The sequence below is a fragment of the Ochotona curzoniae genome, unplaced genomic scaffold, assembly GCF_017591425.1.
Source record: "Ochotona curzoniae isolate NIBS_2020 unplaced genomic scaffold, NIBS_Ocur_1.0 contig_2404, whole genome shotgun sequence".
NCBI lineage: Eukaryota > Metazoa > Chordata > Mammalia > Lagomorpha > Ochotonidae > Ochotona > Ochotona curzoniae.
Window position 1 is genome coordinate 13190961 of NW_024465451.1, and position 12879 is coordinate 13203839.

A 12879-nucleotide genomic window follows, 5' to 3' on the forward strand; every position below is an offset into this window, starting at 1 on the left:
GCGGCCACTTGGGGAGTGAATCAGCTGATGAAAGATCTTCCTCTAAGTCTCCTATCTGTATATCTGACTTTCCAATAAAAAAAAAAAATCTTTTTTTTTTTTTTTTAATGCTTTGTGGTTTTTTCCTTCTGATTATATGAGTGTAGTACACTCCTATAAAAAGAAGTCTGGGAGGCCCACTCCCTGAGGCAGGTGCCAGCATGGGCAGTGCCCCCTTCTAGCTTTCTGGCTCTAATCCTAGGGCCCAGATTTCCAACCCAGACTCCGGCCCTGCTGAGGCTTCGCTCCGGTGGCCCTCCTTGGGCAGTGTCCAGTGGAGCTCCTTCCTCCTGCTCTCGCTGGACACACCAGAATCCTTGGAGCTGCCCGGGGTGGGGCGGGCTCTGCTGGGACCCAGCAGGCTCCTCTCTCTGGTTCAGGACCTGCCAGCCCCAGGATTTGCTCATGGGATGAAGGCCCATCCAAGACAAACTTTATGGAACGAGAACAGGCAAGACCTCACATCCCAGACTTACTTTGAGCCAGATCAGATCACTGGCAATTTTCTCTGAGCCCCAGCAGGGAATTTGGGCAGAACAGTCATCGCAGTAAAAGGCGGCCTGCCTCACAAGACCTCCCTGCTTCTCCCCGGCTGCCCCCAGCCATTTCTCTTGGTTCCCGGTTTCCTAAATTCCATCCAGTGAGGCTAGGAGTCAGGTTGCCTCCTAGATAGCCCCTGCCCTGTAATGACAGAGCCTTTCCTCTCCTCACCTGCATGGGGCCAGGGTCTGACTGTAGCTACTTGGCTGGGGGAAGGAGTCGGGGGCTGGTGGTAGAGGGCAGAGCCAGGAGAGTACCTACCCCTGGGCCAAGACAGTCATTAGGGGCTCTTGATGCCTCAAAGTGACCCTTGGACACTTCTGTGGACGCCAGGCAGGTGAGAGAGGCAAGCCTACGTGTTGTGCTGTTTGTCACAGCAGAAGGGCAGAAGCAGTCGGCCAGGACTGCAAGCAGCAGACAGGATGCTGACAACCCCAGGTCCCCAGGAGAGGGACATGATGCTGGGGGTGGGCTCTGATGGGCTCTGCCTATCCCCCTGGCCTTCACCCCGGGCAAGCCAGGGACCGGCTGTGGACAGCCCTGGTGCCTGTTGGTCTCTGCAAAGCGGCTTGGGTTCCCGACCCCAGCAGTCCTGTGCTCTAGGGCAGGTTGGCACAGTTTCTTCCCCTGACCCACCGTCATCCCCTTCGGAGGACAGCCCTTATCTGGCCTGCCAAAGGTCAGGGGAGAAGGGCGGCTTCCCCACTGCTTTCACCCTCAGCACCGCAGGCCACACAAGTGCCCAGTGCCCCTACCTAGCCGCGACTTCCAAAAATAAGGACACGGTGCGAGAGGTCTCCCAGCTTCTGCAGGCCCTGGCCTTGCCCACTGAGCGGCAAGTGGTCTGAGGGGTCTCCCTCCTCCAGGCTGAAACTGTCGCCCTGTCCCTTTTGCCTCCTCCAGCCGCAGCAGAGTCCAGGGACCCACATTCCCGTGCCCCCTCACCCACTCTCCCCATAGGAGTCACTGCCGTGCCCAGACAATGGGGCTGTATTGATTAGTACAATTCCTGGGCACCGCAGGCCCGTCTCCCCGGGAGCAGGGACAATGCAGCTTTGATGGTCAGAGTGGATTCTCAGCAGGTCCTTGGGCTGGGGGAGCCCTCTCTACCGCCCCCCCACCAGCCACCCCCTTGCCCTCACCACAAAGCTAACTCTTCCTGCACTTCTTTGCATAGTTGCTACTTTCTGGGTCACTTTTGCTGGTGTCTGTCTCGCCTGCCGGATTGTGCCTGGCCCTTCCTGGCACAGGCCAATTCAGCCCCTCTCCCCACCCCCCAGCCCAGCCACCAAGCCTGCCTGGCACCAGGAAGTTGTATGAGGGGTGGGGGCTCGCCCTTCCGAAAGGTGACTGACCTGTTCTGGGGAGGAAGGGGCCGCAGGTCCAGGAGCCGCGGCCATCGTGGGGCCAGCACCCGGAGTGTGTGTGTCGGCGCTGCTCATTCACACCTCTGCCAGCTCCAGTGCAACACTGACACATCCCCTGCCTCTTCCACTGCCCGGTTGGGCAGCGTCAATTACTTTCACCTCATCTCCTCCCGAGCTCTGCCTCCCCCCTCCCAGACCCTCCCCCTCCAGCCAGGCCCCATGCTGCCCGGCGCGGGTGCTCTGGGGGCCGGAGATGAGGCGTGGGGTTTGTTGTGCTTTTCCCTTGTTCCCAGCAAGTTACTGGAACAGTGCATGCACACACACCACACACACACAGAGCCACAAACAGGGCCCAGCAGTCTCAGCAGAGAGGAGGGTGCTGCGGGCCCCTCCCAGGGCTGACCTCGGGGCTCAGGTGCTGTCCAATGCCAGGGGCCTGGCACCTGGGGGCTTGTGGGATTTAGGTGCCAGAGGAGTTACAGGCTTTGTCCCCTTGGGCACTGGTACTGGCAACAGGACAGGGGGGTGGAGGTGGAGTAGCCTGCAGGGCACAGCCAGAGTCGTCCCCCCCCCCCCCCGCCCACATTCCCTAACCTTCTCAGAGTGCCGTGCCCTGGCAGGTCTCAGTCCTGCAGACATGCCAGACCCCTGGAGGTGGGGACCCCTCAGCTGGCTGATACGATGGGGTGCCCTCTCTAGACAATGTGACTGACCACACAAGAAATCTCTGGACAACTGCACTGTCCCCTGTCTAGAGAAGGATGGCATTTAGCCTGCAGTCAGCAGGGTAGGCAGGCGTGAGATGAGGGCTGGCAGACACCAGCACTGCAAGGCATGGGACTTGTTCACCGGGGAGCCTGGGCTGGTCGGGGTCCTCCTGACAATGCTGAGCTGTCACTCTGACCTAGCCAGCCCCACTCTCACTGGTGACTTCCCTATGCCCCCTACAAGGAAGGGTTGGGAAGGTGAGCCTGGCTCTGAGGCTGGGAAGGCGTGGAGGCTGGGGAGATGGCAAAGGCTTGGCACATGGTAGGATCTTGGGGATCATCTCAGTAAGCGTGGGGAACACTGTCTAAGGTAGAATGACTTTAAAAAGGCATAGGCTTTAGAATTAGGCCCAAGTTCTGTCTGTTTCTTTTCTTTTCTTTTTAAGATTTATTTATTATTATTACAAAGTCAGATATATAGAGAGGAAGAGAGACAGAGAGGATCCCAAGTGGTCGGACCGGCTGGAGCTGAGTCAATCCGGAGCCAGGAGCTTCTGTGCGTTTCCCATGTGGGTGCAGGGTCCCTAGGCTTTGGGCCATCCTTGACTACTTTTGCAGGCCACAAGTAGGGAGCTGGATAGGAAGCGGGGCTGCCAGGATTAGAACCGGTGCCCAGCATGTTTAAGGTGAGGACTTTAACCACTAGGCCACCGTGCCAGACCTTGTCTGTTTCTTATCATAGAGAACCTTAAGGGCTCAGTGCGATGATTCAGTGGCTAAATTCTCACTTTGCACATGCCAGGATCCGTTATGGGCACCAGTTCATGTCCCAGCAGCTCCAATTCCTATCCAGCTCCCTGTTGTGGCCTGGGAAAGCAGTTGAGGACAGCCCAGATTCTTGGGACCCAGCACCCAGGTGGGAGACCTGGATGGTGTTCCTGGCTCCTGGCTTTGGATTGGCTCAGCTCCAGCTGTTGTGGCCACTTGGAGAGTGAATCAATAGAAGGAATATCTTTCTGCCTTTCTGTCTCCTTTCCTCTCTGTAAATCTTTCTTTCCAATAAAAATAAATCAATCAAAAAACTTAGGCAAATTATTTAACCTGTCTGGCCTCAGTTTCCCCTTCTCTAAAATGGGGGTAGTGTGGACTGGTCATCACTTGTAGTGAGCACCAGGAATGATGCAATGATGTACAACACATGCAGTGCCCCAAGCACTCCACACCTGAGAGGGGCCAAAACATTTCCCAAAAAAGGAAACTAAAGGATACCGAACGTCTGAAAACCTCCTCTTGTTAACTCCATTAATCTTCCCTATAGTGTCATGGGGAAGGCACGACATTGGAGTGAAAGGGGAGGTAGGCTGGGCCCCGACTCAGGCCAGTGTCCTAAGGATGGCCTCAGACCCCTGACTCCGCTGCTCACTGGGCAAGCTTCCTGCAGCCCCATTCCCCAGACACATGCCCCTGACTTCCTGCCGGCTCAGACAGAGGGCCAAGGCCCTGGCTGGGCCACTGGGTCCAGGAAGCCCAGTCACCCATGATGCCCGAATGCTCACTTGCACCCAGGGTGGGCTCTGGCTGCCCCGGCCTGGGCTGGGTGCCCAGAACAGGCAGCCCTGGCTGGATGGCTTTCCCTGGCTCTGGCCACGGGGACAGGAGGCAGCAGCCCAGCTGGGCCCTGGCTGTAATGAGGCCTCATTAGCAGGATCCAGCTGCTCCAGCCCCACTTCGGGAGGCCGACTCTCTCAGCTCCCGCCACTGACTTTCCTTAATAAGAGTGGGCAGGGAGTCTAGGGGCTTCATGTCCTCTAGGATTCTGGATTGAGAACTCTTGGGAAAGATGGCCGAAGGAAGCCACGTGGGGCAGGGTGGTTACACAGCTGAGTCGGTGGGTCTGAGGGAAGGCGGGGCCGTGGGGCTGCAGAGCAGGCGTGGTACTTTCCTCAGGAGCTGGCTCTTGTCCACTGCCTGGAGGAGGAACCAATGGCGTATCTAGGATTGGCAGAAGGTCATTCCTGCTAGGTGAGCACCCCTGCTGTGCTAAGCCCTACCTAAGGAAGGCACCCAGGTACCTGTGGGGTACCAGTGCCTGAGCTACAAGAGTGTCAGGACCTGTTGTGCGCCACATCCTATGCTAAAGCTCTCACTGTGTGTTAGCACTTTGCCAAGTGAGTGCTAGGCCCTGCACTCCTTGAGTGCCCAATTCTATGCCAGGCCTGTTAACTGGATGAGGACTCGCCATGCTAGATGGTGGCACAGAGTGGCAGGATGGCCCAGGGCGGGCCAAGCCTGCACTAGCTGAGCATCTATCACAGGCCGAGACTCGTGCTGGGGAGTGCCCTGTGTGTGCCAAGCCCGGTGCTTGGGGACCCAGATAGGTCAAGCCTGTGCTAGCTGATACCAGATACATGCCAAGGCTGGCTGGGTGAGCACCCACTTGTGCCAGACCCTGTGATGGATGCAGAAAACAAGAGGGATCCGAATGCCGAATAGGTTAGGGCGGGGCAGCCCCAGGGAGTGCTCGCAAAGCCTTCTGGGACTCAGTGCCCAGGTACCCAGGACCTGCTCTTGCTTCTCATGAGGCCTCCCAGTGAGTTCAAAGATATTGGAAGAGGCCAGAAGGCTATCAAGACCTCCACTGCCCATGACTCTGTGAGAGCCATGTTGGAAGGTGACTCATGTGGCCAGGCTGGGAGCCGGATGTGCTGGGACCGTAGGAGAACCCAGAGCTCTTTCCTTTCTGGTCTTTTACCCTCTCCTCCAGCATCCTGGCATCTGAGAGTCAGGCCATTGCTGCCCTGCACATGTACAAAGGCCCTAGGTCTCCATGGAAAGATGCCATGCCCCTACCCTCCGTGCCCCCAAGCATCCCAGCTGCTCCCAGGCTTGGAGGCACCCTGGCCAGCTGGGTTCTTGCATGGCCCTGTCCTAGGAGCTGCTGAGGCGTGAGGGAGGCAGCTGAGCTGGCCTGGCAGAGACCATCTGGGCTGGGAGTTGGGGGAGGGAGGGACACGTGCATCAGCATGTGGGCCTGGGCACGTGCTGGGATGTGGCTTGCTCCTCCATGGGGCACCTGCTTCAGAGCCCTGCAGGAGCTCCTGGGATGGCACAGGGTGTCGGTGGACAATGGTGAGACCGTGGGGGCTCATGTCCACACACCAAAAACCTGGGGTGGGGGAGGGCACAGGAGAGGCCCATGGCAAGATCCAGCTGCCCATTCCTTACACAGCAGGGCATGAAAAGGGTGACAGAAGCCATGGGATGGGCATGGCCACAGCACCATCAGCTGGTATGCACATCCTTCAACCTCCTCTCTTCCGACCGCAACACCCAAAGAAGGAACAGATAGGTCAGAAAGGGACTGCCTTAGCAATCTGCCTGTAGAATGACACAAACACCTCAGTAAACGCCGACTTAGCTGCCTGCGTCAGTTAGCAGGGCTGGGGCTTGGCAGGGGCCAGCTGCCTGGTGCACCTCGCGGGCTGTATCCTAGAGACAAGCCTTGAATGGAGGCGGCTTTGCTTCCAAACTGGGGCCCGAGAATAGAGTAGCCCAAGGTCATCAGCAGAACTGAAAAAAGAGGCAGGAATAGAATCTCCAGGCAACCACTGGGGGTGCCCAGGGGACAGATGCTATGAGTCTCAAACACAGCAACAGTGGGCAGGAGCCAGAGGGCAGAGGGCGCAGAGGAGAGCAAGCCCGGCTATCTTTAGGCACATCCTGGTGCTGGGAACGGGAGTCCCAAGGCAGCCTTGCCTTCCAGACGGGCCAGCAGGACTGGCCGGCACAGCACGTCGTCCAGGAAGCTGGCCACTGACAGGGATTCTGGGACTTTGGGGATTCACGCTCTTCTGGCTGCTCACGTGGGTCCCCAGCCTCTCCTCTCCCACCCTCCCCAGTCCCTGCAGGCTAACTCCAAAGAAAAAAGGGCTACCAGAAACACCTCAGAGGGAGGTCTGGGGTTTCGAGGAAGCGGGCAGCAGCAGCCCCAATTGCTACCCAGATCCATAGCAATTCCAAGAGTCGTTTGGGAAAGCCGCGATGGCATGAGGGCTCAAACACACTCTCCTCCCCAAGCAGGTTCCTGGGTCCAGAGACCCCATCACATCCATTTCTGAGTCCCCAGATTTCAGGTTGGCTGGGAAACCCTTTCAGAAATGGAAGCATGTTTCATTCAGATGGTTTCAGTGGAGGAAGGGATAGACCAGAGACGGCCTCAGGTGCTAGGGGAAGGATTTAATGGTAAAAGCTCAGGACAGGGTGAGTGAGGGAGTGGGGGTTTAGAAGATCCTGAACTAGGGCAGAAGTACCTGCTTCTCTCTCCAGGGCTTGGAATTCCAGAGATGCTTGATGGAAGATGAGGTACCCCACGCAGGTTAAGAGCAACAGGTGAACTGACACGAGGGGACAGGAGACCAGGGGAGGAAGAGAATAAGCATTGGCTTGGGGAAGCGGGCAATGGAGAGGGCTTGGAACAAAAGGCTCTTTGCTGCTCTTCCAAAGGAAAGGGAAGTGGGGAAGTAGAGAGGATACAGCAGGGTCTGAGGACCCCCTCGGTGGGCACAAAGTGAACACTTCCCATGGCAGGATCCTGGGTGGGCATGGGGTCTGGGGAGCAGCTGCAGCCCAGCCTCCAAGGTGGTGTCTCCTGTCTGCCAGGGAGCTGAGCTTAGCAGCACCTCTTGGGACCAGGATGGGGCACATGCCCTCCCACCTGCTGGCATGCCTTGGCCCCCAGGAGCTCAGCCAGTGCTGGTCCCTGGCCCCCAGGCAGCCTCGGAGGCCCTGATGTCATAGCAGGTGGTTGACAAGTTCCCCCGCCCCACACACACACATACATCTCACAATCCCCACAGGTGTGGTGGCTGTACTTACCAGCATCCCTTTGGCACCTTTTCCAACCATGGTGGCAGTGGGTGGGGGCTCTGGGAACCCTGGCCACACTCACAGGTTCTGCTTTTAGCACCTTTCAGACCACAGACCGCAAAAGCTGTGGAGAGAGTGGAGTGGGAGGTGAGGGCCGAGCTTTGTGTGACCCAGGCCCCTTTGTCCAGCAGGTCCTAGCCCCCACTCCCTCCCCCCTCCCCAGGCCATTGTCCTGTGGGTCCTCGGAACCAGCCCCTCCCTTGCTCTCCTCCCAACCCTTCCCCTGGATCCTTCAGTCTCCAGGCTTCATGTCCCAGTGGGCAAAAAGAGCTATTTTTGCCTTTCCAGATGCCCAGTCCTAGAAAAGATAAAATGCGAACCTAGAACTGAGATGGGGTCCAGTTCCTGCAGGGTCTGTGCAAGGGGCCTCACTCTCTCCCCAGGAGGCACTGACTCCCAACCTCCCCACCCCGACCTGGCGGACCCCTAGGGCCCTTCCCTCACACCATTATCGCTCAGCTTGGGTTTTGGGAAGGCTGACCTTGCAGGGTGAGCTCTGGGCACGCCTCCTTGCCTTCACAATGGCTGATCCGTTAGCTACAAAACCTTGCCAGGTTGGCCAGGTGAAACTGCAGGTGTTTAAGGACTCCGCCTCAAGTGTCACCTCTCCCCTACAGCCCTCCCTGACCAGGAGGGAACAAAACAGCTTCCTTCTTTCTGCTTTGATTTCTACTATTGTCCATACCATTTTGTATCACACTGATTTGCTTACAGGTTGGCCAACCACAAGTCATTGAGATCGCAAGCGCTGGGGACAGGGCTTCATTTGTTCTCTGTGTGCAGCCCACTGGGCCTCAAGTGGAGGAGGATGGGAGTGGTTGGGGCACTAGGCTGAGGGGTCAAGATCAGCCCAGGATTGGGTAGGAGACCTCCGAGGGAGCGTCCGGCTAGTCAGCTGGAGAAGGCAGCAGATACAGGGAAGGCGTGAGGTGCCTGGAGGTGCTACAGGTGCCGTGTCAGATGCCATAGATGAGCAGGTGGCGAGGATGGGCTTCAGGAGGGGAATCAGCCTGCGTCACATGGGCAAGGATGTGAACCCTGCATGGGGCATGGTCCCAGGAAGGCTCTGTTGTCTACCTTCCCCAGGAGCACCCCATTCCATAGGCTATTATTGCAGGACACTCACAGTCACCTGTTGAGGGTCACCTCTCACTCACCAGCTGGGCAGTCACTGAGTGGCTGGAGGAGACCAGGAAGCTCTTTGCCTATGCAAATGAGCCCCTGGCTTCCCTGGACCTTTTGCCTTGGTGGCTCTGGCATTGTACACAGAGCCCCTTCCTCCAGGCAGGCAGGCAGGCAGGGCATGACTGGTAACCATTTCCCTTTTCTATTTTTTTTTAAAGATTAACTCATTTATTTATTTGCAAAGGAGCGAGAAATAGAAATACAGAGCGAGATCGTTTATTTATTGGTTCACTCCTCAAATGTCCACCATAGCTGGAGCTGGCCCAGGCCAAAGTCAGAAGCCAGGAAAACCTTTCGGGTCTCTCATAGGGTTGCAGGGGCCCAGGCATTTAGTCCATCTGCTGCTGCTTTCCCAGGGTGTCGGCAGGGAATCTGGTCAGACGTGGAGCAGGACCAGAACCAGCGCTCTGCACAGGATGTGGGTGTCCCACACAGCGACTTAGCCCAGGGTGCCATAATGCCTGCCCAACATTTCCCTGTCCCCGGTGCTCTCTGCCTCTCAAAGTGTCTTTCTACACAGGTCCCTCTAGTGGCTCTGACATCGCGGAGAGCTGGAGCCCTTGTGCTCCTGTCACAGCACCCCTTCCCCGGTGCTGCCCCAGCAGCCTCTTCTGCCTGAGAGTAAAAATAACAGAGGGGCAGTGGTGTGGTGACAGCAGGTGGCATTGCTGGGCTGGAAACGTGGTCCTGTGGTCAGGTGGAGAGATGAGGTTGTCCTGTCCCAGAACTCCAGCTACAAGAGGTGACTTCCCAAGGTGACCTCCGAGGTCCCCGCGCCTCGAGCCAGGACCTGGACCTACTGGTGCGCACCTGATACTATTGGCTCTGAGGGTCCCGACAGCTTGTTCCTGCCAGGGGGCCCGAGCCCTGGCTGCCCTTTGGGAACTTCCCAGGATGGGGAAACCGCTTAGTGGCTGCTTCCAGGGAGCGAAGTGATACTCCCACCCCCATTCTATTCAGAAAGTATTGGGAGTGTTCTCTTCCTGGTGTCCCAGGTCACCACTGACCAGCAGTGGGTCCCAAGGCCAGGCCAGCCCCTGTTAGAAAGCCAGGGCTCCGGAAACTGGCAGGCCTGGGCTCCATGTTCTTGGCTCCGCCACTCACTAGCTATGTGGTTTTGAGTGACTGACTGAATCTCTTCGAGCCTCAGTTTTCCCAACATGAAAGATGGACCTTCTGTGTTCTGAAGTTTCTGCCTCATTGTTGTCTCCACATTTCCCTTTCCTCCAATCCTTTAATCTTCCCAAAGCCCTCAAGCCCTCAGTTCTTCCAACAGTCCTTCACAGCCGACAGGATGTGGCCTAAACTGCTTATCAGGCACTAGAAGTGTTTATTCCACAAATATTTATTGCAAGTGTGCACTGGGCCAGACTTGTATTAGGTCCCAAGAACTCAAAGGTCTTGGTGCTGTAGCTTAAAGGTGAGAGGAGTCAGACGACGGTGGTGACTCAGGTGAAATATCTGCAGGCTGGGACGAAGGGTATTCAAGAGCAAGATCCAGTTATGAGACTTTACAGTCACCTGGGAGGGCTTCTTTGAGGAAGGAGGTATTTAAAGGGCCAGAAGAGGGAATCGGGTCAACCAGCAATGGTGAAGAACTGGATGAAACACCCTGAGGCAAGGCTCCGGGGCTGGGCGGGTCACACAGCCATGGGGAAAGTGGCCAAGGGGGTGCCTGCTGAGCAGGGCCAGAGCTTTGGGGTCTGCGCCTTGGCCCTCTCAAGGCTCTGAAGCAGAGAATCCACTGGGAGAAGCACCTGCTGGGACGCCAGGTGGAAGGCATCACCCTAGACAGAGGGAGACAAGAGAAGAAGGGTGTTCCTCTGCTAGAGCCCAGCCAGGCTGGGGTGAAAGGCAGCAGGAGGGTCAAGGTGTGCCCAGGAGAAGCACCTGTGGTGAGGTGAGGGGTGAGGAGGAGGCTTCCTGTTCCCGCTGGTGCAGTGGAGGGGGGCTGGTGCCAATCCCAGGACGCTGGTGACACAGCAGGTCACGATGACCCGGATTGCAGGCATCGAAAGGGGAGTCCCAGGCCTCTGGCCCCCTGCACAGTCTGGGTGTTTGGTGTCCCCACCAGGTAGGAATATCAGGCCAGCACGTTTAAGGGGCTGTGGATGCCAAGCTGGGGACTCCTCCAGGGACCACAGGGATTGTGTCTGGCTCAGGCAGCAGTGGCCGATCCTTGTCCACAGCTCCATCTGTGTCTGCCAAGTCTGTCCCAAGGACACTATCCCTTCCTTCCCCACTCCCACCGCAGCGTGGGGGGCTCGCTGCGTCCACGTGTGGCTCTCCAGGGCAGAGGCGGGAGTCCTCCGCGGCTCCCCTTTCCTCTCTGGCCGAGGAAGGGGGCGTTTCCTCTGCGGTGTTTGCAATCACTCGGCAAGCTGGCTATGGCCCCTCTACCCACTATTCTGCAGTCTTGCGATGGCTGCCCCTCACTTTGAGGCTCTAATCTCTCCTTCCCCACTCCTCGCCACCCGACACCCCCTCCCCCCGCTCAGCCTTTATCTCCTAGTGGCCGCAGCCTCGGGCTGGTTTTGAGAGATGAGAACTAGACCAGGCTTTGTGCGGGGCTGTCAGAGAGCCTGGGACGGACGCGGCTTCTTTAAGAGCGACCCGCGAGAGGGCGTGGCTTGCGGGGAGCTGGCCCGAAAGGGGGTGCGGCTCCTTTAAGTAGCGGCCGGCGGCGCGCGGAGAGGCCCCGGGCCGGCGGGCAGGGGCGCGGTCGCTCTCCGGGCTGCGGCGCCGCCCCGAGCGCCTCAGTTCCTTGAAGCGGGGCGCGTCCGTCTTAATCGAGGTGCAGGCCGCGGGGGGCGGGCGTTGCATCAGCTACCACGTGGGGGCCTCTCAGCTGGCTTGCAGGCGGTGGCTCCGCCCCGGCCCCTGGCGTGGAAAAGTACCGGGGCGCCGGGTCCCCGCCCCCGGGGCCGGCCGGCCCGCGTCCGCCTCTCCCGGCTCACCCCCACCCACGCCTCCCACCCCGGGCAAGCCCCCTCCCGCCGGGCCCCGGCTCGGCTCCCCTCCGCCAGCCCCGCCCGGCCGCGGGTGCGGGGCGCCGGCCGAGGGTGGGCGCCCCGGGGCTGCCAGGCCCCTGCCCTCACCTGTGGCCACCCGGGCAAGCCCCCGGCGCGCGCCGAGGGAGGGTGGCGGATGGGGAAGACGCGGATCCTCCCCGAGGAACTCCCCGCTCGCAGTCCCTTCCCAAAGCAGCAGCCACGGGCGCCATGGACAAAAGAGGGGCCCACGGGTGCGGGACCCTCCCGCCCCAAATCCTAAGACCTGCGGGGCACCGGCACCGGCATGGGCACCGGGCGGGCTGGGAAGCCAGCGATCCGAAGGATCGAAGCAGTCAGGCCAGGCTGGCCGTGGGAGGCGATGGAGCGAGCGCCAGCGCTCGGGGCGCACAGCGCGCCTTCCGTGCCGGGCCCCAGCAAGCCCCCCACGCGCGGACCCCTGGCGCCCCGGACGCACCGCGACAGGCTCAGGTCACTGCGCCTGCCACGCACGTTCGCGCCCCCGCACCCGGCCGAGCGGGTATTGGCACGCCGCGTCCCCCCCAGCCGGGAATGCACCCCCTTCGCCGTCCCCGCCCGCTTCGGTGCCTTGGTGACAGAGGTGCCACCCAGACGCGCGCACCTACCCCGACCTTTGCGGCGAGACAGGCATCCCGGTGCGTGCGCCCACGCGGCTCCCGCAGATGCCCGCATGCATGCGCGATCGCTCACACCCGCGCGCGCGCGCTGCCCCGGGGCTCAGCCCCGCCGAAGGCGGCCGCATGCCCAGCCCGACGGCGGGAGCCTCGCAGGTCCGGCCCGCGGCACCCAGCCCCCGGCCCCTTACCATGCTGCAGCCCCCGGCCCAGGCGTGCCGGTCGGCGGCCACGGAGCGTCCAGGTGGCTTTCTTAAAGGGAAAGTTGCATCAGCCTGCCGAGGCCGGGTGCCACCGCGAATCCTCCCGCCCCGCCGCGCCGCTCGCTGCTGCTCCGCAGCTTGCTGTGTTTTGGTTTCGAGGAGGCGGGGGCTAGGAGTTTGGTGAAAGTTTGGAGTGTGGAGCAGGCTTGGGAGACCTAGCCAAGTCCCTCCCCCTCCCAGAACGGCTCCCCTGGCCGCCCTCACCG

The 12879-nt window shown here is 59.6% G+C and overlaps 1 protein-coding gene across 8 annotated transcripts in view; it reads right to left on the reverse strand.

The window, feature by feature from the left end:
• SLC6A9 (solute carrier family 6 member 9) overlaps nt 1-12879 on the reverse strand; it is a 34269-nt gene that overhangs the window by 20638 nt on the left and 752 nt on the right. For 2 of the 8 annotated variants that reach the window (XM_040974368.1, XM_040974364.1), the window contains exons 2-3: nt 12602-12782; nt 7529-7643 (exon numbers count right to left, since the gene is read on the reverse strand). Coding sequence is in view for 7 of the 8 variants with exons in the window: in XM_040974364.1 (XP_040830298.1) it covers nt 7529-7558 (30 nt within the window). In the remaining variant the exon portion in view is untranslated. Of the gene's footprint in view, nt 1-1934; nt 2227-7528; nt 7644-12401; nt 12438-12601; nt 12786-12879 lie in introns of those variants that run through there. The other 6 variants (XM_040974369.1, XM_040974367.1, XM_040974363.1 and 3 more) reach the window with 5 other exon arrangements.